Source organism: Callithrix jacchus, chromosome 15 (genome assembly GCF_049354715.1).
Source record: "Callithrix jacchus isolate 240 chromosome 15, calJac240_pri, whole genome shotgun sequence".
NCBI classification, from domain to species: domain Eukaryota; kingdom Metazoa; phylum Chordata; class Mammalia; order Primates; family Cebidae; genus Callithrix; species Callithrix jacchus.
The window spans coordinates 23,359,782-23,381,590 of record NC_133516.1 but is presented as its reverse complement, the minus strand read 5'-3'; the positions used below and the strand labels follow the sequence as shown (position 1 = coordinate 23,381,590).

The 21,809-nt window shown below is 37.1% G+C and overlaps 1 protein-coding gene across 15 annotated transcripts in view; it reads left to right on the top strand.

The window, feature by feature from the left end:
- The window catches only part of ATP13A3 (ATPase 13A3), a 100,648-nt gene that overhangs the window by 25,764 nt on the left and 53,075 nt on the right, over nt 1-21,809 (top strand). For 6 of the 15 annotated variants that reach the window (XM_054245503.2, XM_054245501.2, XM_078350532.1 and 3 more), the window contains 11 exons: nt 5,963-6,060; nt 7,490-7,663; nt 8,631-8,813; nt 9,045-9,115; nt 11,385-11,465; nt 12,594-12,663; nt 13,816-13,950; nt 14,420-14,492; nt 18,234-18,365; nt 20,787-20,966; nt 21,114-21,271. In XM_054245503.2, the coding sequence (XP_054101478.1) occupies nt 6,010-6,060; nt 7,490-7,663; nt 8,631-8,813; nt 9,045-9,115; nt 11,385-11,465; nt 12,594-12,663; nt 13,816-13,950; nt 14,420-14,492; nt 18,234-18,365; nt 20,787-20,966; nt 21,114-21,271 (1,308 nt within the window). In that variant the 5' untranslated portion in view covers nt 5,963-6,009. Of the gene's footprint in view, nt 1-5,962; nt 6,090-7,489; nt 7,664-8,630; nt 8,814-9,044; nt 9,116-11,384; nt 11,466-12,593; nt 12,664-13,815; nt 13,951-14,419; nt 14,493-18,233; nt 18,366-20,786; nt 20,967-21,113; nt 21,272-21,809 lie in introns of all 15 variants that reach the window. The other 9 variants (XM_078350530.1, XM_054245499.2, XM_078350529.1 and 6 more) reach the window with 5 other exon arrangements.

The following is a 21,809-nucleotide window of genomic DNA, read 5'->3' as shown; positions in this document are numbered from 1 at the left end:
GTTTTTTAATTCTCTTGGAGTCATTGAAATAATCAGGACCTTTATTTATGTACATTTAAAATTTAAATATAGCATATGTATGTTTTAAATATAAGGGCTGTTGGAATTGTCACATTGGAGTTCACTAAAAGTTTATGTGAAAAGTGAGTTCTTGGGTAATTTTCTTTGAGGTATATAATGTGTTCAAAGTGAGTAATTGGAGGTTTTTAGAGGCACTTTTTATTTGAATTACTTATTTTTAGCACTTTCACTTTGGTAAAATTTTCTGAGACTTAATTTGCTTTAGAAACCAAATTCGTTTTAGAGAAATCACATTCATAAAAAGAGTAACAGTGTAGTATGGTTAAAAAAATATTTTGAAAAGCATGAAATTAGGTTGCTATAGGCAGTGAACTACCTGTAATAGCTTGTTTAAAAATAAGGGGAATAGTTCTTTCTGTGGTCACTTGAACTGTAGAAGATGAAGTGAAAAATATAATTATGCTGAACTAAGATGAACTCCTTCCACAGATATTTGGAGAAAAGGTTTTAGTTATAAGTACGTGGGTTTAATGAAAACATAGGATTTTAATGGAAGTTCCTTTCTAAAATTGTAAAACATGTTTTATTTATCTATTTGTACATACATTCTACATTGACAAATTTGGATTTACAGGAGTAGGAAGTCTGTATGTTTCTGGGAAATTGATAAAAGACAAGGGTGAAGAAGAGTAAGACTCAAAAACCAACAGTAAAAATTTGGTGTTTATGGATAGCATCTGGTACACAGTAGATTGAGTCAGTGGACTTCGGACCCCTAGAGGCAGAGTCCTCAATATTTGTGGTGTTCTGTGCTAAAAATAAATGTCTTCTGAAAATTTTCTCCTATCTAAAAGATTCAGATGGGTGGCTATTAATTACTTTTTAAATTTTAAATTTTTATTTTTTTGACGGTGGAGTCTCACTGTTTTGCCTAGGCTGGACTCAAACTCTTAGGGTCAAGTGGTTCTCTCATCTCAGCCTTCTGAGTAGCTGAGACTACAGGCATGCACCACTGCACCCAGCTGTTTAATTCATTTTTTGAGAAACTTTTCTATTATCAACAATTTCTACACATTAAAAAGTAGAAAGACTGGTATAGTGGACTCTCGTATACCCATTCACTCAGCTTTTAATTTAGCTTTAGAAGTTATCAAACTCTTGGCCATCCTCTGATCAATAAAGATGGGTTTTTTAATTAAAAAAGTTTTAATTTTGAAGTAACTTTAAACCTACAAAAAAGTTGGATTATCAGTGTAAAGTTGCTGATTAAGTTCCTTGATTAGCCTTGTGATATTTGCAGAATCTGTTGTGCTATTTCTGCTTATTACTGATACTGGTAATTTGCATCTCTCCCTCCCTGCGTTCTTTCCTTTTGATGAGTCTAGCTAGCAATTAGCAATTCTATTGATTTCAAAGAACCAGCCTTTTTGGTTTCAGTGACATTTCTTCTATCTTTCTGTTTTTTTATTTCATTGATTTTTTTCTGTAAACTTTATTTCCCTTTAGCAGTTACTCTGGGAGTGATTAGCTGTTCATTCTCTACTTTTCTTAAGGTGGAAACCAAGGTCATGACGTTCCTTCTCTCAGATATTGGAATTTAGTGCTGTATATTTTTTTCTAAGTAGTGTTTTAGTGGCATTTTGCAAATTTCAATATATCATTTAAAAATTTTTTTAAAGACAGGGTTTCACCATGTTGGCCAGGCTGGTCTTGAACTCCTGACCTCAGGTGATCCACCCACCTTGGCCTTCCAAAGTGCTGAGATTACAGGCGTGAGTCACCACGCCCGGCCCAATATATCATTTTTATTCAGTTCAGAATACTTTGTATTTTCCACTTTGACTTCTTTGACACATTGGTGTTTTAAAAGTTAATATTTTTTTTTCTTTTTTGTTTGAGATGGAGTCTTACTCTGTTGCTCAGGCTGGAGTGCAGTAGCCTGATCTTGGCTCACTGCAGCCTCTGCCTCTGGGATTCAAGCGATTATCCTGCCTCACCTTCCTGAGTAACTGGGACTACAGGCACGCATCACCACGCCTGGCTAATTTTTTTGTGTTTTAAGTAGAGATGGTGTTTTACTATGCTGGCCAGGCTGGTCTCAAACTTTTAGTCTCAAGATCTGCTCACCCCAGCCTCCCAAAGAGCTGGAATTACAGATTTGAGCCACTGTGCCTAGCCTTATTTACTTTAAAACAGTTGTATGATTTCAGGTCTTATGTTTGAGCTTTGTTAGGCAGTACCAGAGCAGTTTTTGTTTGAGGCTAATTTTATCCCACTAACTAAAGCAAAAACCTGAATACCTTTCCTGATTCCTTGTGGCTAATGGGGTTTTCTACTGTGGTTGGTGAAAATGGGTACGATGCTCAGCCTTTTGTGAGCTCTGGTTTGGTGGTTTAACCCCCTTGATCATTTTGGGTGGTTCTTTCCCTGGCCCTTGGTAGTTTCTTCGCACACAAGTGCTGATCAGTATACAGCTGAAGGCTTGAGGGAGTCCACCTTGCAGAGCAATGGTGTTCTTAGATTCTCTTCTGGTGATCTGACCAGCAAACCTAATTGCTTTGTGCTTCCGCAGACTCCCAGCTTCGTCTCCCAAACTCAAGGAAATTGCTAGGCTCCCTCTGAGTTCCCTGTCCTCCTTTTCTTTCGTGACCTGTAAAGTTTTTTCTTGTTGTTGTTAGTAAACTGAGACAGTTGTAGGACTTATCTAGGTTGTTTTTAAATCTCTCAGTTACCAGTTTTTCTTCATTGCCTAATGTCCAGTTCCTTGAAAACCATGATATATTTTGTTGGTGCTTTAGGGCAGGAGGGCGAATATGATCCCTGTTGTTTCAACTTGGTTGGAAGCAGGCGTCTCTACATAAGGATTTAAAGTAATCCTTCCCTGAGGAAACGTATTTTAGGTGGTGGTGATTGGAACTGGAGATCATAATTGGTTATCAGAAATGACCCCATGGGGTGTGGTGGCTCATTTCTGCAATCTCAGCATTTTGGGAGGCTGAGGTGGGAAGATTGCCTGAGCCCAGGAGTTCTAAACCAGCCTGGGCAAATACTGAGACCCTGTCTCTATTTTAAAAAACAAACAAAACCCAAACCAAAACTGACCCCAGTGACTACTGAGCAATGATTACAAGATTCATTTTTGAGCTCCTAAGGAAGAATCACAGACTAAAGGTTAAGAACCTCAGACTGGTATTCTTTAGCAGGGTCAGTGTCAGAGCAAAAGGTCTTTGGTTTACACTTTGATGGGAGACCTGTACAATAGTATTACTCGACATGTTCAGGTGAGGATGGCTGATCTTTTCTCCAGGGAAAGAGGTTGGGCTTATTCTCACCATAGTCTATAGTAGCAGGCATAACCCTTGAGAATAACTGCCACCTAAACGTTTATTGATTTGGTGGAGCATTATTATTATGGTGGAATAACTCTAGTAATATGCTTTAGGATCATTACACTGCCCTAGGTGGAGAAGATCTTGTTACCATGCCCAAAACGTTATGTATGGTCATACGGCTTGTTTTGAGAAGTTGGACCTGATAGTATGTACCGTTTCTCCTTTTTCACAATGGCACTGAGTTCAGTATCTTATTGGTCGTTTATTTTTGTACCAGTCTTTATGTATTTATTTACATGTTTGATAAGAATGGCACACTTAGGAGTGAAATTATTAAAACAACATAAGTAATTGTACAGACAGACTCCTTTCTTTTTCCTGAGATGGAGTCTTGCTCTGTCGTCCAGGCTGGAGTGCAGTGGCATGATCACGGCTTGCTACAACCTCCACGTCCTGGGTTCAAGAGATTTTCCTGCCTCAGCCTCCTAAGTAGCTGGGATTACAGGCACCCGCCATCGTGCTCAGCTAAATTTTCTATTTTTGTTAGAGGTGAGGTTTTTCACCATGTTGGCTAGGCTGGTCTTGCACTCTTGACCTCAGATGATCTGCCCTCCTCAGCCTCCCAAAGTGCTGGGATTACAGGTATGAGCCACCATGCCTGGCAGACAGATGCTTTCTATTGTTAATTTTATGATAGATCAGGAAGTTTCAGCAATCTTATATATGGGGTTATGTTAAAATTCTGCACTTGGTTTTTACCTGACTGTTAATTTATACTGTGTTAAAATAAATAGGTATTGCTACTTCGTGTACATTTTAAAAAAAATTGAGACAGAGTCTAGCTCTGTCTCCCAGGCTGGAGTGCTGTGGCGGGATCTTAGCTCATTATGTCTGCCTCCCGGGTTCAAGCAATTCTCCTGCCTCAGCCTCCCGAGTAGCTGGGATTACAGGCATGTGCCACCACACCCGGCTAATTTTTTTGTATTTTTACTAGAGATGGTGTTTCACTGTATTGGCCAGGCTGGTCTCGAACTCCGGACCTTGTGATCCACCCTCCTGGGCCTCCTAAAGTGCTGGGATTACAGGTGTGAGCCATTGTGCCCGGCCCAGTGCACATTTTTTTTTTTTACCAGATCATTAATTCAGTAAGCGTTTTTGAGTGCCTACCGTGTGACAAGCCTGCTGTGCATTGGGTAGATGAGTAGATGGATGGAATCTGAAATGAAGGCAGTAATATTCCTACTGTGAGATCAGCCTCATCTAAAGCAGTGGTTCTCAAACTTTGGGGGCTGAAACCCATTTACATTATTGAAAACTTTCGTAGATGCTAAAGAGCTTTTGTTTATATAGGCTATAGCTACTGATACCATATTAATTCAAACTGATATTTTAAATATTTATTAAAACAGTATGAAATATTATATTTTAAGTAACATTTTGGAAGATATTTTCTAAAAAAAAGTTAGAAAACTATCATCATCTTACATCTTGCCAGTTTCTTTAATGTGTAGCTTAATGTTTAATACTGAAATACAAAAAAAAAAAAAAAAAAAAAAAAGGAAAAATAAGTCAGTGGGCCTGATGGATTTTCTCCCTGGACAAGCTTTGTTGGTAGTCAGAAATAATCAGAAGGTTGCCTAGTGGAGTTGGAATCGAATGGTGGTGTCAGTTGAGTGCTCTCCAATAGGAGTAAACCTGCCTTAGCGATTGACTCTTGGCCAGGGATTGCCATTTATGTTATTGGTGCTCAGGAAATATTTATTGGATGATTAATAATCCCTGAGAAGTTTTTGGGTGGGTTTCACTGCTAGTGCTATAGCTTTTTACTGTGCTACAGGGAATAAATTTGAGTTGTGTGAAGTACTTTAAGCTCAAGATGGTTAAACTAGACTACGTCTGAATCTGTGGAATGAAAAGGAAGACTCTGTTATTAGTTCCTCTCAGAATGTAAATTGTTCTGTATCAAAGTTGTTGCTAGTATAAACGAATGAATGAAATATGCCAGTTTTGTGGTAGTAAGTGATGCAGGTTCAAGCACTGGTACCCCATTGAAAATGTCATTAGAACCAGCTAGCACTTTAGTAACTACTTAAGTGTCATCTAAATTTTGATACATTCCATCAGCAAGTGATGAATACACCACTACTTTGGAAGGATTCAAATTTAAACAAAATATTATTAAATAGTAAGAGAACACTTGGATGGTATAAAACAGTGGTCCCCAACCTTTTTGGCACCAGGGACTGGTTTCATGGAAGATGATTATGGGTAGGGATGGATGGTTTGGGATGAAACTGTTCTGTCTCAGGTTGTCAGGCATTAGATTCTCATAAGGAGCCTGCACCCTAGATCCCTTGCAGGCACAGTTCACAATTGGGTTCATGCTCCTGTAAGAATCTGATGCCCCTGTTGATCTGATGGGAGGTAGAGCTCAGGCGGTAATGCTTGTTCGCCTGCTGCCCACCACCTACTGTGTGGCCCTGTTCCTAGCAGGTCTGCAGCCCAGGGGTTGGAGACCCCTTGTGTAACAGATAGTTGATAGAATGAAGTTATATAGTCTACTAAGGTATAAAATAATTCACTAATATTTGTTCCCTTTCTTCCCTCAGTGATCTTTCATTGTTCTGAAGCACAAGACCTTTAAACCACTGTAGGTATGGACAAAGAAGAAAGGAAGATTATCAATCAGGGTCAAGAAGATGAAATGGTAACCAGCTGTTCTGATTTACTCGTGAAGTATGAAGACTTTATCTCCACAATTTATTAGTCTAGGGAATAGAAAAATGCAATCAACAACAATAGCAGCAGCAGCAACAGCAGCTAAACTCCATGGATGTCTTTCTTCATCCTGTGCTTTTGATTTGGGATTGTGTAATATGCCTATTAATTGGTTTTAGTATGATTCTTTTTTTACTTGTGATCTGTTAAAACTTAGGGAGAAAAAGTATGTTTTTGCATTTGGTGATTTAAGAGGTAATGTTGGCTAGTATAATCCCAAATAAAGATTTAAATATAATCCCAAATAAAGATTTCTAATTTTGATTTATAAAAAATTTCGGCTGAGGCAGGAGAATTGCCTGAACCTGGGAGGCGGAGGTTGCAGTGAGCCGAGATCGCGCCATTGCACTCCAGCCTGGGTAACAAGAGCGAAACTCCGTCTAAAAAAAGAAAAAAAAAATTTTTTAATATCAGCTTAATAAAAAACCCAACTTCTCTACTTTGTGTTGGGGGGAGCCAGAAAGATATCAGGTAAAGTATAAGATGTCCTGTTAAATGTAAAAGTCACATAATCCAGGGAGAAATTTTTAGTATAAATATGTTCAAATGTTGCATGGGACAGACAAAAAGATTATTATTTCCTTGAAATTTAAATTTAAGTGGGCCCCCTGTATTTTCATCTGTTAAATCTGCCAACACTTGTTGCAGGGCTAACCTGAAACATATGAAGCAATCTGTCAGTGGATCAAATTGATCAGTCACAGTGGTGTTGGAACAATTAGCAAATCATTTGGAAAACAGTACATTAAATCTATTCCGTCCAAATGTACTATGATACTCTCAATTATATTGTGCAACAGAAATAACATGTTAGTGGAAAACTAGTGAAATCCTAAAACTGAGTTAATAGTAATGCAGCAGTGTTAATCTGTTGATTTTTGACAGATGTACCAGGATGTTAACATTAGGGGTAACTGCACAAAGGATGTGCAGGAACTTCATAGTATTTTTGTAACTTTTCTATAAATCTAAAATTTATTTCGAAATAAAAAGTTTATTTTTTTAAAAAAGCCCACCTCATAAGAAGATAAATTTGGAAGAATGAAAAAGGTATGTAAAAAATGAAATTGCAGACATTCTAGGGAAGTGTACTGAATATGAATTTACTGTATCAGTGGGAAAGAACTTATTAGGCATAAATTAAATATAAAATCAAAATGTAAGTATCAATAAATTTCCTTAAAATACAACTGACAAACTGGTCAGAAAAAAAATTTAAAGGTAAATTATGGATTGGGAAAATATTTATGGTTTATGTGACAAGACAGTAATACCTATCTGAAAAACAAAGAACTTTGGAATGTGTTTATCTGCCATATCATTTTATAATTAATCATCTGATCACTATGTCCACGCAGGAGATTTATGGTTACAATTTGAGTCGCTGGAAGCTTGCTATAGTTTCTTTAGGAGTGATTTGTACTGGCGGGTTTCTCCTCCTCCTTCTCTATTGGATGCCTGAGTGGCGGGTGAAAGCGACCTGTGTCAGAGCTGCAATTAAAGACTGTGAAGTAGTGCTGCTGAGGACTACTGTGAGTCCATGTATCTACTTGTAGCTGATTATTTAAGGAGTAAAACAATGTTTTTGTGTATACTTTATTCAAAATAATCTATGAAGGGAACATTGCTGCCTGGATAAAATGAGGAATGCTAATTCTAGTATTTCTAAAGGATTTATGTTGAATTGAATATTATTATAGTGATTAGAGTTTAATGGAACCTTAAAAATGGTCAAATTCACCCCCTTCCTTTCATATTTCTTATTGCCCTGAGAAATTAGATACTTGTCTGTTAAGGTACTGGTCCATTAGGACTGCATTTCAGATCTCATTCACTAGGACAGCTGCCTGTCTACTCTGTGATGCTGATGCACTCATCCTTTTTCTTTTTTAAAAATCCTAATTGGAAGCATTTTATAAGAGGTTTTAATATCTAGTCTCAATATGTAGGTAGACTAATTATTTTATGAAATGTTGATGTGTTTATCAGTAAAATACATAATAAAAAATGAGCAATGGAAAGCACTTTATTTGAATTTAAATATCCTCATGAAGTGGTTTAATATTTTCTGAGTAGGAATAATGTTTCCTCAATTAGAGATGAGGAAATAATACCTTGCAAAGAATGGAAATTAGGTGAAAATATAGGCAGTTTTATATAAAATTGGCTCCTGCCGGGGTGCAGTGACTCACGCCTGTAATCCCAGCATGTTGGGAGACCGAGGCAGGCGGATCACTTGAGGCAGGAGTTTGAGACCAGCCTGACCAACATGGAGAAACCTCTTCTCTCCCAAAAAATACAAAATTAGCCAGGTGTAGTGGTGGGCCCCTGTAATCCCAGCTACTCAGGAGGCAGAGGCAGGAGAATTGCTTGAACCTAGGAGGCAGAGGTTGCAGTGAGCCGAGATTGCACCATTGTACTCCATCTTGGGCAGCAAGAGCAAAACGCTGTCTCAAGAAAAAATTGACTCCTTACCCTTATCCCTTTCTGTCTTCCAAGGATGAATTTAAAACATGGTTTTGTGCAAAAATTCGCTTTCTTTCTTTGGAAACTCACCCATTTTCAAGTCCAAAATCTATGTCTGATAAGCTTTCAATTGGCCGTGCAGTTTGTTTGATTGAGAATCCCACTGAAGAAAACAGGCAAGAGATCAGTAAATATTCACAGACTGAATCACAACAGGTATTGTGATGTTAATGGTAAAGTTTCTTTAAAAACCAGAATTGTTACATTTTATGCTATCATGAATATTCTATAATTTTGTTTGCAGTTATTGCTTGATAAATTTATATGCATACAAAATATCACATATTACTACATATAATCCTACATATAACTGTTAATAGAGCTAACAGATTACATGCCACAAATGATGATATGCTTTTTGATGTAACATTTATGTGTGTTCCACAGATTCGTTATTTCACCCACCATAGTATAAAATATTTCTGGAATGATAACATTCACAATTTTAGTTTCTTAAAGTAAGTATCTTCCTTTTGTTTGGATTATACTTTGAATATCCTGAAAACGTTCTAGGTAGAAAAGAGTCCATTCTAGTATTACATAAAATTGCTGAGGTTTTATTTCATAGTTTCTATTCACTTATTAATTAACAAGTCCCTGTTGTTATTTGAAGGCTCATTAGCCATTTAATAAGAAGACCCACCTACAACTTACACCATGGCAAAATTTACATGAAAGTTAGAATTAGTATGATGCGTTCTTACCAGTTTCACCTCAAAGTGATTTTGAGTGTACCTCATAGGGTGTATTTTAGAGTATCTGAATCATTACCTGTTAGTTTACTGACACTTAAATCCTGTGGTACTTGAGGAATAGAGTAATAGGTGAATAGAGATTTAATTTTACTATGTAGATAAAGAATGGGACAAACTGTAGTAATTCCTTTATTTTTAATCAAGGATTCAAGTTATATAAGTGCAAATTAAGATTCTATTTTTATTGCTGTTAAAATGATTATTAGAAATGCTTGTTAATATCATTGCTTTAGAGTGCCAAAGGAATTCTTAGTTTTAGCAGTAAAAAGAAAATTATGTTATAAACATTTAAAATATTCATACCTGTAGGTTTCTATTGGAAGTAAAAAATAAAAAGTAAAATATTCATGCCTGGATTTTTACTCAGATACGCTAAAGAATTGGAACATTTGGAATGGGCATGGCCATTTTTACATGCCTAGTTCTAAAAACCATTCCTGATTAATAACTATTGCCTTAAAGAAAATCGGGCTGGGCACTGTGTCTGTAATCCTAGCACTTTGGGAGGCCAAGGGGGGCAGATCACCTGAGGTAAGAAGTTCGAGACCAGCCTGGCTAACATGGTAAAACCCTGTCTCTACTAAAAATACAAACAAAAATTAACTGGGTGTATTGGCAGGTGCCTATAATCCTAGCTACTCAAGAGGCTGAGTCAGGAGAATTGCTTGAACCCTAGGTGGGCGGAGATTTCAGTGAGCCTGTATCACACCACTTAATTCCAGCCTGGGTGAAAGAGCTAAACTCCGTCTCAAAAAAAAGAAAAAAGGAAAAAAAAGAAAAATTGCCAATGAGCTGTTATTCCGTTAATTTTTTTTTCTTTTTTTGATTTGGCATTGGCCCCTGCTGCCTTCTGGAGAAGTCATCAAAGTCAGTGGGAAGAAATGTCAAACATATTTATTGTGTGTCTTTTGCCAGCAATAGTAACTTAAAAATGTAAACTTATTACATTGATTGCAGTGTATTATGAAGCTTAGCTTTCCTATGTGCAAAAGGATTGGAATTAAGTATATGTAAGACTCTCTTCGCTTTAGAGTTTTATAGCTGGCATCTCAGTTAAAATAAGCATAATAAGCCGGATGTGGTAGCTCACGCCTGTAATCCCAGCTGTTTGGGAGGCCAAGGAAGGCAAATCATGAGGTCAAGAGATCGAGACCATCCTGGCTAACATGGTGAAACCCTGTCTCTACTAAAAATACAAAAAGCTGGGTGTGGTGGCACATGCCTGTAGTTCTAGCTACTCAGGTAACTGAGGCAGGAGAATCGCTTGAACCTGGGAGACGGAGGTTGCAGTGAGCTGAGATCTTGTCCCTGCACTCCATCCTGGCAACAGAGCGAGACTTCATTTCAGAAAAAAAAAAAAAAAAAAAGCATAACTAAAGCATTTTGAGAAAAAGTAGATATGTTAGTTGAATCCTAGTTGGAATTATTATAGATTTTAGGCATTATCTGTGACTCATAAATTCTGTACTTCAAACCAGATATGTATTAGGGAAGGGTTTGGATTGGTGCTTTTATGGAGATGAAAGAAAACTAATAGCATTTCTTAGTTTGACTCTAAAATGGAAAAGGAGAAACTATTTAGCCAAAGAGTAAAACTTTTTCATCTTTGGTTTAGAATTCTCAAGTTATACTTTATCTTAAAATTTTAAAGTTTAATTTTAGTTACTACAGCTTTGGCATAGTCTTAAGGATAATGATATTATATAAACTTGTATTTGGAGCCATCTCATCTGTCTTGCAGTAAATACATTGAATAGCTTTAAAGTTGGGTTTGATACTTAGATTTGTCATTATTTATCTTAAGAATTTGAGATTATAAAATTTTCATTTGTTATCTCAGTTTTTGTTAAGGGTTTCTAAGCATTTGTAAGGAAGTCACACCTTTTTAAACTCAGGCATTTAGAAAAATGAGGCGTTAAGACATTTGGATATTTTAAACTTTGTTTAAAGTAAAAACTTTGGATTTATTTAGGGGACTGGATGAAGGTGTTTCTTGTACGTCAATTTATGAAAAGCATAGTGCAGGACTGACAAAGGGGATGCATGCCTACAGGTAATTTTTATCCAACTAAAGTTAGATCTTCTCAACATTCCTGAAAGCAGTAGTATACATAGTCAACCCTTTACCATATAGTCATACATAGTAACAGACACTTTAATATTACAGACACAGTAGTTGAGAATTTATTGGTATTTTATTTGGGTAAGACTGTCTCTCAGTTTAAGAATTATAAAAATGTTAAAGTTGATATTTTGAAGTTGGCATCTGTGAAATTATACCATGTTTCATCAGTTCTCAGGTGCACATTTTTCTACCTTTTAACATCTCTGAAATTGGGATGTGTCATAGAGTTGGTGAAGTGTCATTCTTTACTTGATAGCATTTTTATCTTTCTTGATCATATGTAAAATGGTATGCCTTACAATTGATAGCACCTCACCTCAGATTTTCTGAAATTGTAAGCATGAGCTCAAATACACTGTAATGAACAATTGTAAATTGGGAGACATAATCTTCCTCGTGTTACTCCTTGTTAAATCATAAAAATACACCAGTGTATTACATATTTTAAAGATAAATGCCACTTTAAAATTCAATCAGAAATTTTCTTACAGTTCTGTAGCTTGTTCTTTCAAAGGGTTAGAACATGAAATTCACTCATTGAGACTTAACACTTCATAAAAGGCAAAAAAATGCTCTATCATATAGAAAATACTATTGGAACATAAGGAATTAAGTGGAAACATTTAAACTTTAGAAGCATTTTCTTTTAAGTCAAATGTACAATGTTTTGAATTAAACACTGTACAATATTAAAATAAGATCTTACAAATTTATTGGGTTTCTTGCAAAAATTAATTGTAATTCATAATTGTTAAAGATCTAGTGTGTTCAAGGGTGCAAGAGTACCTTTTGCTCACATGGTTATAGACTAGTGGAAGGAACTTGTCACACCTAAAGATGTGAGACAAAATGAAGTTAAATGCTACCAGTATAGGTATCTAGTATTGATTTCTTTGATTTAAATTCTGTAGGTAGAGAGTTTGAATTATAGAAGGCAAGTGTTGAGAAACATGAATAGAAACAGTCTGTGATTTAAGCCTTACCTAATACAATACCTTTCCTAAATTATACTATTATTATATAATGGAATACTGTTAATGTGTTTTCCTGTTCCAGAAAACTGCTTTATGGAATAAATGAAATTGCTGTGAAAGTGCCTTCTGTTTTTAAGCTTCTAATTAAAGAGGTAAGACTATTTATTGTATATAACTCAACAGTTGTGATCAATAGATTTGTCAATTTGGAAAGAGTCATGATTAAGATATTCTTGTTTTTCTTTTTCCTAACATCTTTTTGCATATTTTTACTTGGAAAGTAAAGACAAAAGGAATTTACTCTGGTAGAGAAAGAATCTGGGGCATGTATTCTTAAAATTTTGTCTAATTTTGCTTTTATTATCTGTTAAATGTCTAACAGATTTAGGCTCACTAATCTTCATTCTGGTTTTTGACTAAAGTTCAAGAATTAGTTGTATTAGTTCCTGGAGTGGCCATGTAATGGTGCTTATGAACGCAGCATAGTATAGTGATAGGAACTGGAAAGCCTGATTTGTAATGTGGTTTCATCAGTAACTAGCTCTGATCTCTAGTAAATTCTTTCTGTTGCTCCTTGACCTATAAACTTGGAATAAGTTTTTTCTAATGATCTCATTTGGGTGTGAGGTAAAAGGAGACTATATCTATATGACAGTGCATTGAAAAGTACAAAAGCATCAATTTGAAGACATTGGAGGGTTTTAATGAAATTGATAAAATATGGGGGTAAATGAAGTTCATTGCCAAGGGCTCCCTTATCTCTTTTTCATTTAGGATTTAATACTTACTGTCTTAGAGAAAGCAAAGTAACATAACCCATTAACTCATATTTGTCTTTCCTTTGGCCTCCTGTGAACTTTTGACATAGAAGTAAATTTGTGTTTTGTGTTTGTAATAAGCAAACATTTGTTTGATTTCATTAAAAATTTTGTATCCTGTTAGCCCAGAGCACAGTAATTATTGAAAATAAATGTACTTTATTGCTAAAGCAGGTTGCAGAACAGCTAAATTCATACACTTACTAGCCTTTTCTAGCTTAGTCTATGTTTGGATGGTTTGAATCTAAATGGATGCCAGCAATTTAAATTAACCTTATTTAGCCAAATTCTAGTCGTTTAATGATAGATTAACAGTATGATAGCATATTGCCCAACTTTTTAGGGAAGTACATTTTGCCATGGAATACTATGGAACTTACCCTTTGTGTATACATATCTTTTTGGCTAATTGTCAAATGAAAAGGTAGACGATCTGCATGGTCAATAATATCTCATTCAGTTTGACTTTAAAATTTTGTTTTTCAGGTTCTCAACCCATTCTACATTTTCCAGCTGTTCAGTGTTATACTGTGGTGCACTGATGAATACTATTACTATGCTCTAGCTATTGTGGTCATGTCCATAGTATCAATTGTAACCTCACTATATTCCATTAGAAAGGTACGTTAAAGTTTATTTTGGGTTTCACAACTGTATTCATATTTTGTAATAACATCTAAAGTGTGTAGAATAGTACTTGGCACAAAGTAAATTCTGAATGCAGTCATTATTTTATTCAGTGCATGAATATATACTCCTTCTCCCCCTCCCTTTTTTGTTTGTTTTGTGGGGTAGGAGGTTGGGGACGGCAGGTGCTTTTTAGAGTCAGACTACCACTTGACTGCTTAGAGGCCATAGGGATCTGTAGCTGCTGATCGCAGGCTGGAATACTACAAGGTACTGTGTTCAGGGTTATCCTATTAAAGTGCTTCTGCTTTTGTCTTGAACTAAAACAATGAATTATCTGAATTTCTGACTCAAGGTTTTATAAAGGCAGAGTGATGTGCATGTATTGTACTCACTTACTTTTTAACGTATCTTGAGAAGTGGTTCGTATCGGCTGGTCTCTAATTTCCTTTTCCTCTTTCAGCAATATGTTATGTTGCACGACATGGTGGCAACTCATAGTACCGTACGAGTTTCCGTTTGTAGAGTGAATGAAGGTAAGTAATTGGAGTGAATGTTGGGAGAGTAAATCAGAAAAGCGACCTGTTAGGCATAATGTGTGAAATAAGCCCGAAGTATAATACATAACATTATTGATTGAGTCAGCGTCTCTGTCACTCAGGCTGGAGTGCAAAGGCACAATCTTGACTTACTGCAGCCTTGACCTCTCAGACTCAAGTAATCCTCCTACTTTAGCCTCCTGAGTAGCTGGGACCACAGGTGCATGCCACCATGCCCAGCTAATTTTTGTATTTTTTTTAAGAGACGGTGTTTTGCCATGTTGCCCAGGCTGGTCTCAGACTTCTGGGCGGAAGCGATCTGCCACCTAGACCTCCCAGTGTTGGGCTTACACGTTTGAACCATGCACACTGCACCTGGCTTTTTTTCTCTTTTTACTCTCATCATTTCACTAATGGGATAAAGCCTTTTTTTTTTTTTTTTAAGTTGATGGGGTCTCACTGTTGCCCAGGCCTGAGTGCAGTGGCTCAACTTACCCACCTGGCTCAGCCTCCTGAGTAGCTGGGACTACAGGCTTGTAGCACCATACCTGGCTAATTTTTTTTTTTTTTTAAAGAGATGAGGTCTCACCATGTTGCTCATGCTGGTCTTGAACTTCTGGGCTCAAGAGATCCTCCTGCCTCGGTCTCCCAAAGTGTTGAGATTACAGACTTGAGCTACCCTGCCTCGCATATACATTCATGTGTTCTGAGAACTAAAAATAATACATTTCAATTTCTGAGTTTGTATCAAATTCACTTATTTATATAAAATTATAAATTCTTTTTTTATTTTCAAGGCAGTGCTGAAGGAAAAAATTATAAATTCTTTTGTGTGACAGGTACTATGCTAGGCTCTGGGGATTCAGTGTAGAGATAACAATAGTAACAGTAACAATGAAGTGTGACAAATGCTATGATAGGGAGAAGTCCGCGAACTTACATGTTAGAGAGACCTCATTTACTGTAGGTATTAGGGATGACGTCCGTGAAAGTACTTTTAAGTGGTGACTATTTGAATTAGCCAAATAAGAGGTAGGTGAGAAGTTGATAAGGGGAGGGTGAGAGAAGGATAGAAGAGGTTCTAAATACCCAAAGACCTAGAAATTAGAGATTGCATGGACATTGTAAGAACTGAAAGAAGAAATTTAGTATGACAAATACAGCAACTGTAAATGATGGATAGCTCTCTAAGGCATATTGAGGAATTTGGGCTCAGTCCAAAAGACAATGGAAAGCCATTGAAGGGTTTTATTATTGTTATTATTAGATAGAGTCTCACTTTGTCACCGAGGCTGGAGTGCAGTGGGAATCTTGGCTCACTGCAACCTCCATCTCCAAGGTTCAAGCGATTCTTCTGCCTCAACCTTCTGAGTAGCTGGGATTACAGGCATGTGCCATCATGCCCAGCCAGTTTGTGTATTTTCAGTAGAAACAGGGTGTCACCATGTTGGCCAGGCTTATCTCAAACACCTGGCCTCAAGTGATCCACCCGCCTTGGCCTCCCAAAGTGCTGGGATTGCAAGCATGTGCACCATCATGCCCAGCTAATTTTTGTATTTTTAGTAGAAATGGTGTCACCATTTTGGCCAGGCTGGTCTTGAACTCCTAATCTCAAGTGGTCCATCTGCCTTGTTTTCCCAAAGTGCTGCAATTACAGACATGAAACACCATGCCTAGCTGCCATTAAAGAGTTTTAAGCAGAGAAGTGATAAAATACTTGCCCTTTGGGGAAACATTTAGACTAGTTTAGAGGGTAGGAATACTGAAGGTATGACCTCCCTGAATCAAGGTAGGGATTGTAGAAATGAAAAGAAATGAACTTGAAAGATACTTAAATGTGTCCGTTGAACAGGATTTAACCCATTGGATATGAGGTCATGGAGAGCTGTCTGGCTAGGTGAATGGATGTTGGTGCTATTTAATTAAATAGGAAACTCTGGAAGAGAAGCAGGCTTGTAAGAAGGGTACTGTTTTGGACATGTAAATTGTCTGGCGAGATGTTGAAGAGGTAAAGGAGGCAGCACAGTATCATGGGCCTTGGAGGCAGAAGCTGCTTTGATTTACTCAGAACACCAAATTGGTCTCCATTTTCTTGACTCAGACTACACCCAAGCGATTGCTTCCTTCCCTGTGCTTCCTGTCACTTTGCTACTCTCAGTGGGAAGATCTATCTCCCTTAGCTGAAGTCTAAGATGTGTAGCTTATTAATACCTCTCTTCTTGTTCTGTTGCTGCAGATGCTGGGGATGCTAGGGCAGATGTACCATTAAACTTGAATCTTCCTTACCCACTTCGTATAGTCTTAGATATCATCAATACCTTGTTTTCTGGTATACATAAAAGGAGTAGAATTTCAAGTGTTGTTTAAAAGCTTTAAGAAAAGTCAAATTTTTACTTTTTCTTCCCATCTCAGGAATGGATTTATTTATTTTTTTAAAGAAAAGCCAAATTTTTAAAAGAAGGGATCTTATTTTAAAGGTGAAGATTGATATACCTACTATATATTAAATGTCGTTCTTTAAAAGTTGTTCTCTCATAATTTAGTAAATTACTTTTTTTTTTTTTTTGAGACGTAGTCTTGCTCTGTCGCCAGACTGGAGTGCAGTGGAGTGAGCTTGGCTCACTGCAACCTTTGTCTCCCAGGTTCAAGTGATTCCCTGCCTCAGCCTCCCCCGAGTAGCTGGAACTACAGGCATGTGCTACCATGCCTGGCTAATTTTTTTATATTTTAGTAGAGATGGGGTTTCACCATGGTGTCCAGGATGGTCTCTATCTCGTGGCCTCGTGATCTGCCTGCCTTGGCTTCTCAGAGTGCTGGGATTATAGGAATGAGCCACCATGTCTGGCCACTTCATTTTTTAAAAAAAGGAAACAAAGAGTATTTGTCTTACAGGATAATATCACAAACAATAGATTTCTTTTCATCTGTGTCCATTTATAAACTAGTGTGACTGTCTTCTGAGCACAGTATTAAACCTGGACAGGGAGAGGGAGGAGGTTAGAGAATGAGAGGAAGAGAGAGAGAATACCTATGTATAAGGTGACCTTAGAAAGCCTTTTACACTTGGGGAGATCTTTTTATTTTAATTTTTCCTTTTTTCAAACACCAACTTGTACCAGAGGGAAGATCTTTTAAAAAAGTGTTTCACTAACTTAAATTTGTAAGGAAATAATGAACTAGATAAAATATTAAAATGTTTAATTTATTTAATGAATTCACTCATATTTAAAATATCTAAAAACAGTAATTTAGGAATATTAAGGAGGCAATGAGACTTGGAAGGCAATGAGAAAAGGAATATGATAGATATGCTGTTGAAAAGTAAATGTGCTAAGATTTTTGGTGCTTCTGTTTCCAAGAGATTATAGAAATCAGTTTGTTTTGCCTGTTTCACAGGAGTCTCCTCTGTGGACTCATTGCGTCTCTTTTCCTTAGGCTGATAGCCAACATTTATTATGGACAGTTGTCATGAGTGTCGAAGCATACTCACTTGGTTGGCCAGAGGGTACTTGGTATCACCTGTGCACAGTTGGTGTCCTGCCAGGAGATTACCCGATACACCATGCTTTGTTAGCCTAATAATCTTATTTGTTAAAACTTGCCATTTATTGGATTTTTCTGTTTTACCCCATTATATTATTAACTTCCTACTGAGATCAGATGACTTCTGAATAGTATTTGCCGTGTTTTTCCAAGGTAAAGAATTTTTTTTTCAGATTTTTCTTTCTTTAAATTCAGAAATGGAAGAGATTTTTTCCACCGACCTTGTGCCAGGAGATGTCGTGGTCATTCCATTAAATGGAATAATAATGCCTTGTGATGCTGTACTTATCAATGGAACCTGCATTGTAAATGAAAGCATGTTAACAGGTAAACTAAATGAGTAAATATCACACGAGTTGTTTATAATGATATCATGACTGAGTAGTTACTGATTAAGCCTTTTCAGAATCAGCTATGTCATTTGTATCTTTACTCATGAATATGTTGGATATTGGAGATTTAAAATCCTGAATAGACCAAATTCTGCATTATACTCAGCTACAACACTAGATACTGTGCTATAGTGTTGGTCACATCTCTTGGCCTGATTCTGGCTACTCTTTGAACGTTAGGAAATAGTTTCTGGTTAAGGAAGTGGAAAGAAGTCCTTTTCCCACCAAGAATGCTGCATACAGTATTTGGTTCTTCATTTGATGTGTAAACAGTGGGAATAAAGAAAGATTTTGTGTTTTCTTGATGGGGAGTTGTGGACTTTAAAATTACTTCCCTTTGGAGATTTCAAAATCTTTTTTTTTTTTTTTTGAGACAGAGTCTTGCTCTGTCTCCCAGGCTGGAGTGGAGTGCAGTGGTGTGATCTGGAATCACTGCAGCCTCCGTCTCCTGGGTTCAAGAGATTCTCCTGAGTCAGCCTCCCAAGTAGCTGGGACTACAGGCATGTGCCAACACGCCCGACTAACTTTTCTATTTTTTTTTTTATTAATTATTTTTTTTTTTTTTGAGATGGAGTTTCCCAGGCTGAGTGTAATGGTTTGATCTCAGCTCACCACAATCTCTGCCTCCTCGGTTCAAGCGATTCTCCTACCTTAGCCTCCTGAGTAGCTGGGATTACAGGCATGCACCACCACGCCCAGCTAATTTTTTTTGTATTTTAGTAAAGATAAGGTTTCTCAATGTTGGTCAGGTTGGTCTCAAACTCCCGACCTCAGGTGATCCGCCTGCCCAACGTGCTGGGATTACAGGCATAAACCACTGCGCCTGGCAACTTTTTGTATTTTTAGTAGAGATGGGGTTTCACTGTGTTAGCCAGGATGGTCTTCATACCCTGACCCTATGATCCACCTCAGCCTCCCAAAGTGCTGAGATTACAGGTGTGAGCCACTGTGCCTGGCCTGGAAATTTCACAATGTTGAAATGCTTGATTTTTTTTTTCTTTTCTTTTTTTATTTTTGACACAGAGCCTTGTTCTGTCACCCAGGCTGGAGAACAGTGGTGCGATCTTTTTTTTTTTTTTTTCGGTTGGAATCTCGCTCTGTCACGAGGCTGGAGTGCAGTGGCGTGATTTCGGCTCACTGCAACCTCTGCCTCTGGGTTCAGTTGATTCTCCTGCCTCAGCCTCCCAAGTAGGTGGGATTACAGATGTGTGCTACCACACCCAGCTAATTTTTGTGTTTTTCAGTAGAGACAGGTTTTCATCGTGTTAGCCAGGATGGTTTTGATCTCTTGACCTTGTGATCTACCCACCTCAGCCTCCCAAAGTGCTGGGACTACAGGCGTGAGACACCGCACCCAGCCAGTGGTGGGATCTTGGCTCACTACAGCCGCTGCCCCCAGGTTCAAGCAATTCTTATGCCTCAGCCTCTTAAACTATTGGGACTATAGATGTGTGCTACTATGCCTGGCTAATTTTTGCATTTTTCATAGAGACAGGGCTTCACCATTTTGGCCAGGCTGGTCGCAAACTCCTGGCCTCAAGTGATCCACCCACCTTGGCCTCCCAAAGTGATGAGATTACAGGCGTGAGCCACCTTGCCTGGCCAATATCTTATTTTAATAATGTGAATTTTTTCTTATTGTCATAGTCAATCTGGCTAGAAAATGATTTCTGTGTAATACATTTTGAAACTGTTAAGAACCCTGTCTTAAAACACACAAACATATACATATCTCATGTCTTAAAACACACAAATATATACATATCTGACACACTTGTCTTCTTTGAAGCAAGAAATGTGAATGCTACAGAGAATTAAAAAGAATTTGACTGTGGTTATTTGAGAGAACCACCACATTACTCATTTTTCTCATCTTTTTTTTGCCCAGATGTCTTCTCTCTCTCTCTCTCTCTCTTTCTCTTTCTTTGTGTGTGTGTGTGTGTGTGTGTGTGTGTGTGTGTGTGTGTGTGTAGGGGTGGATCGGGGTAGGTCTTCACATCTCTTATGTACATGAGGTAAAGTGCTGCTGTTACCATTAGTTCTTAGAGATAAGAAAACAAGTACAGGGACTGTAGCAACTACTTAATGTTTTTTGAGATTATTTGAAACTGAACAACAGAACTGTTTCTAAGCAGATACCTTTGAGCCACCAATCACTTTCTGGAATTACTGTGGGAGATAATATTTGATACTTCTATGTGAGGAAATTGGCAGACAAAAAAGCCCTTATCCACATACACAACTCTTAATGATTCAAGTATGGTAGCATTTAAAATATTTAACAATTTATGATCTTTTGGTGTTTGATACTGATTCCTGTGCTTTTGTTTAATAATTTGTTAACTTTTTTTTAAAGGAGAAAGTGTTCCAGTGACAAAGACTAATTTGCCAAATCCTTCAGTGGATGTAAGAGGAAAAGGAGATGAATTATATAATCCAGAAACACATAAACGACATACTTTGTTTTGTGGGACAACTGTTATTCAGACTCGTTTCTACACCGGAGAATTCGTCAAAGCCATAGTTGTTAGAACAGGTAGGAAACATCTTAATTAATCTCTTCTTACATGTTTCAGCATATTTGGTACCTACTGAATGTTTAAAAAGAGATTCTGTTTTGGGAGATAATTCTCATTTTTTTATAAAAATATAAATAATTCTCTCTCTTTTTTATTTTTGAAAGGATTTAGTACTTCCAAAGGACAGCTGGTTCGTTCCATATTGTATCCCAAACCAACTGATTTTAAACTCTACAGAGATGCCTACTTGTTTCTACTATGTCTTGTAGCAGTTGCTGGCATTGGGTTTATCTACACTATTATTAATAGCATTTTAAATGAGGTATGTATGTGGGACTCTTAATAGGGTTTGAACCTCAATTATTCATCACATGCAGCTATTGAGGATTTGAAATGTGGCTGGTGAGACCGAGGAACGAAACTTTTAGGTTAATTTCATTTTAATTAATTTAATGCTAACAAAGTCATGAGACTAGTAGCTATTATCTTAGAAAGCCCAGCTACAGAGCATTTCCACTGTAAAGTACATTTCTTTTGGATGTCTCTGGTTTAGATGGTCTATTACTTGATCTTGTGAGTTAATTAAAAAAAAAAAAACAACCCACATACTTACCGAAAGCTTTATTTTCTCTTTTTTACCTCTGAGATGTAATATACAGAGTGAAAATGATTTTTTATTTTAAGGCGCTGGTTGTCAAAAGTGGAGACTGGCACAGTAAGGTGTGTGTGTGCGATGCGTCAATAGCTGATAAAGCTTGTAGACTGGCTTTGAAGTGTGTCATGTGTGAAGTATGCAGGGCTATGAAAATGAGAAGTTTCTTTTAGAAGTAGCTGTCATTCTATAATCCATTGAGCTTTTT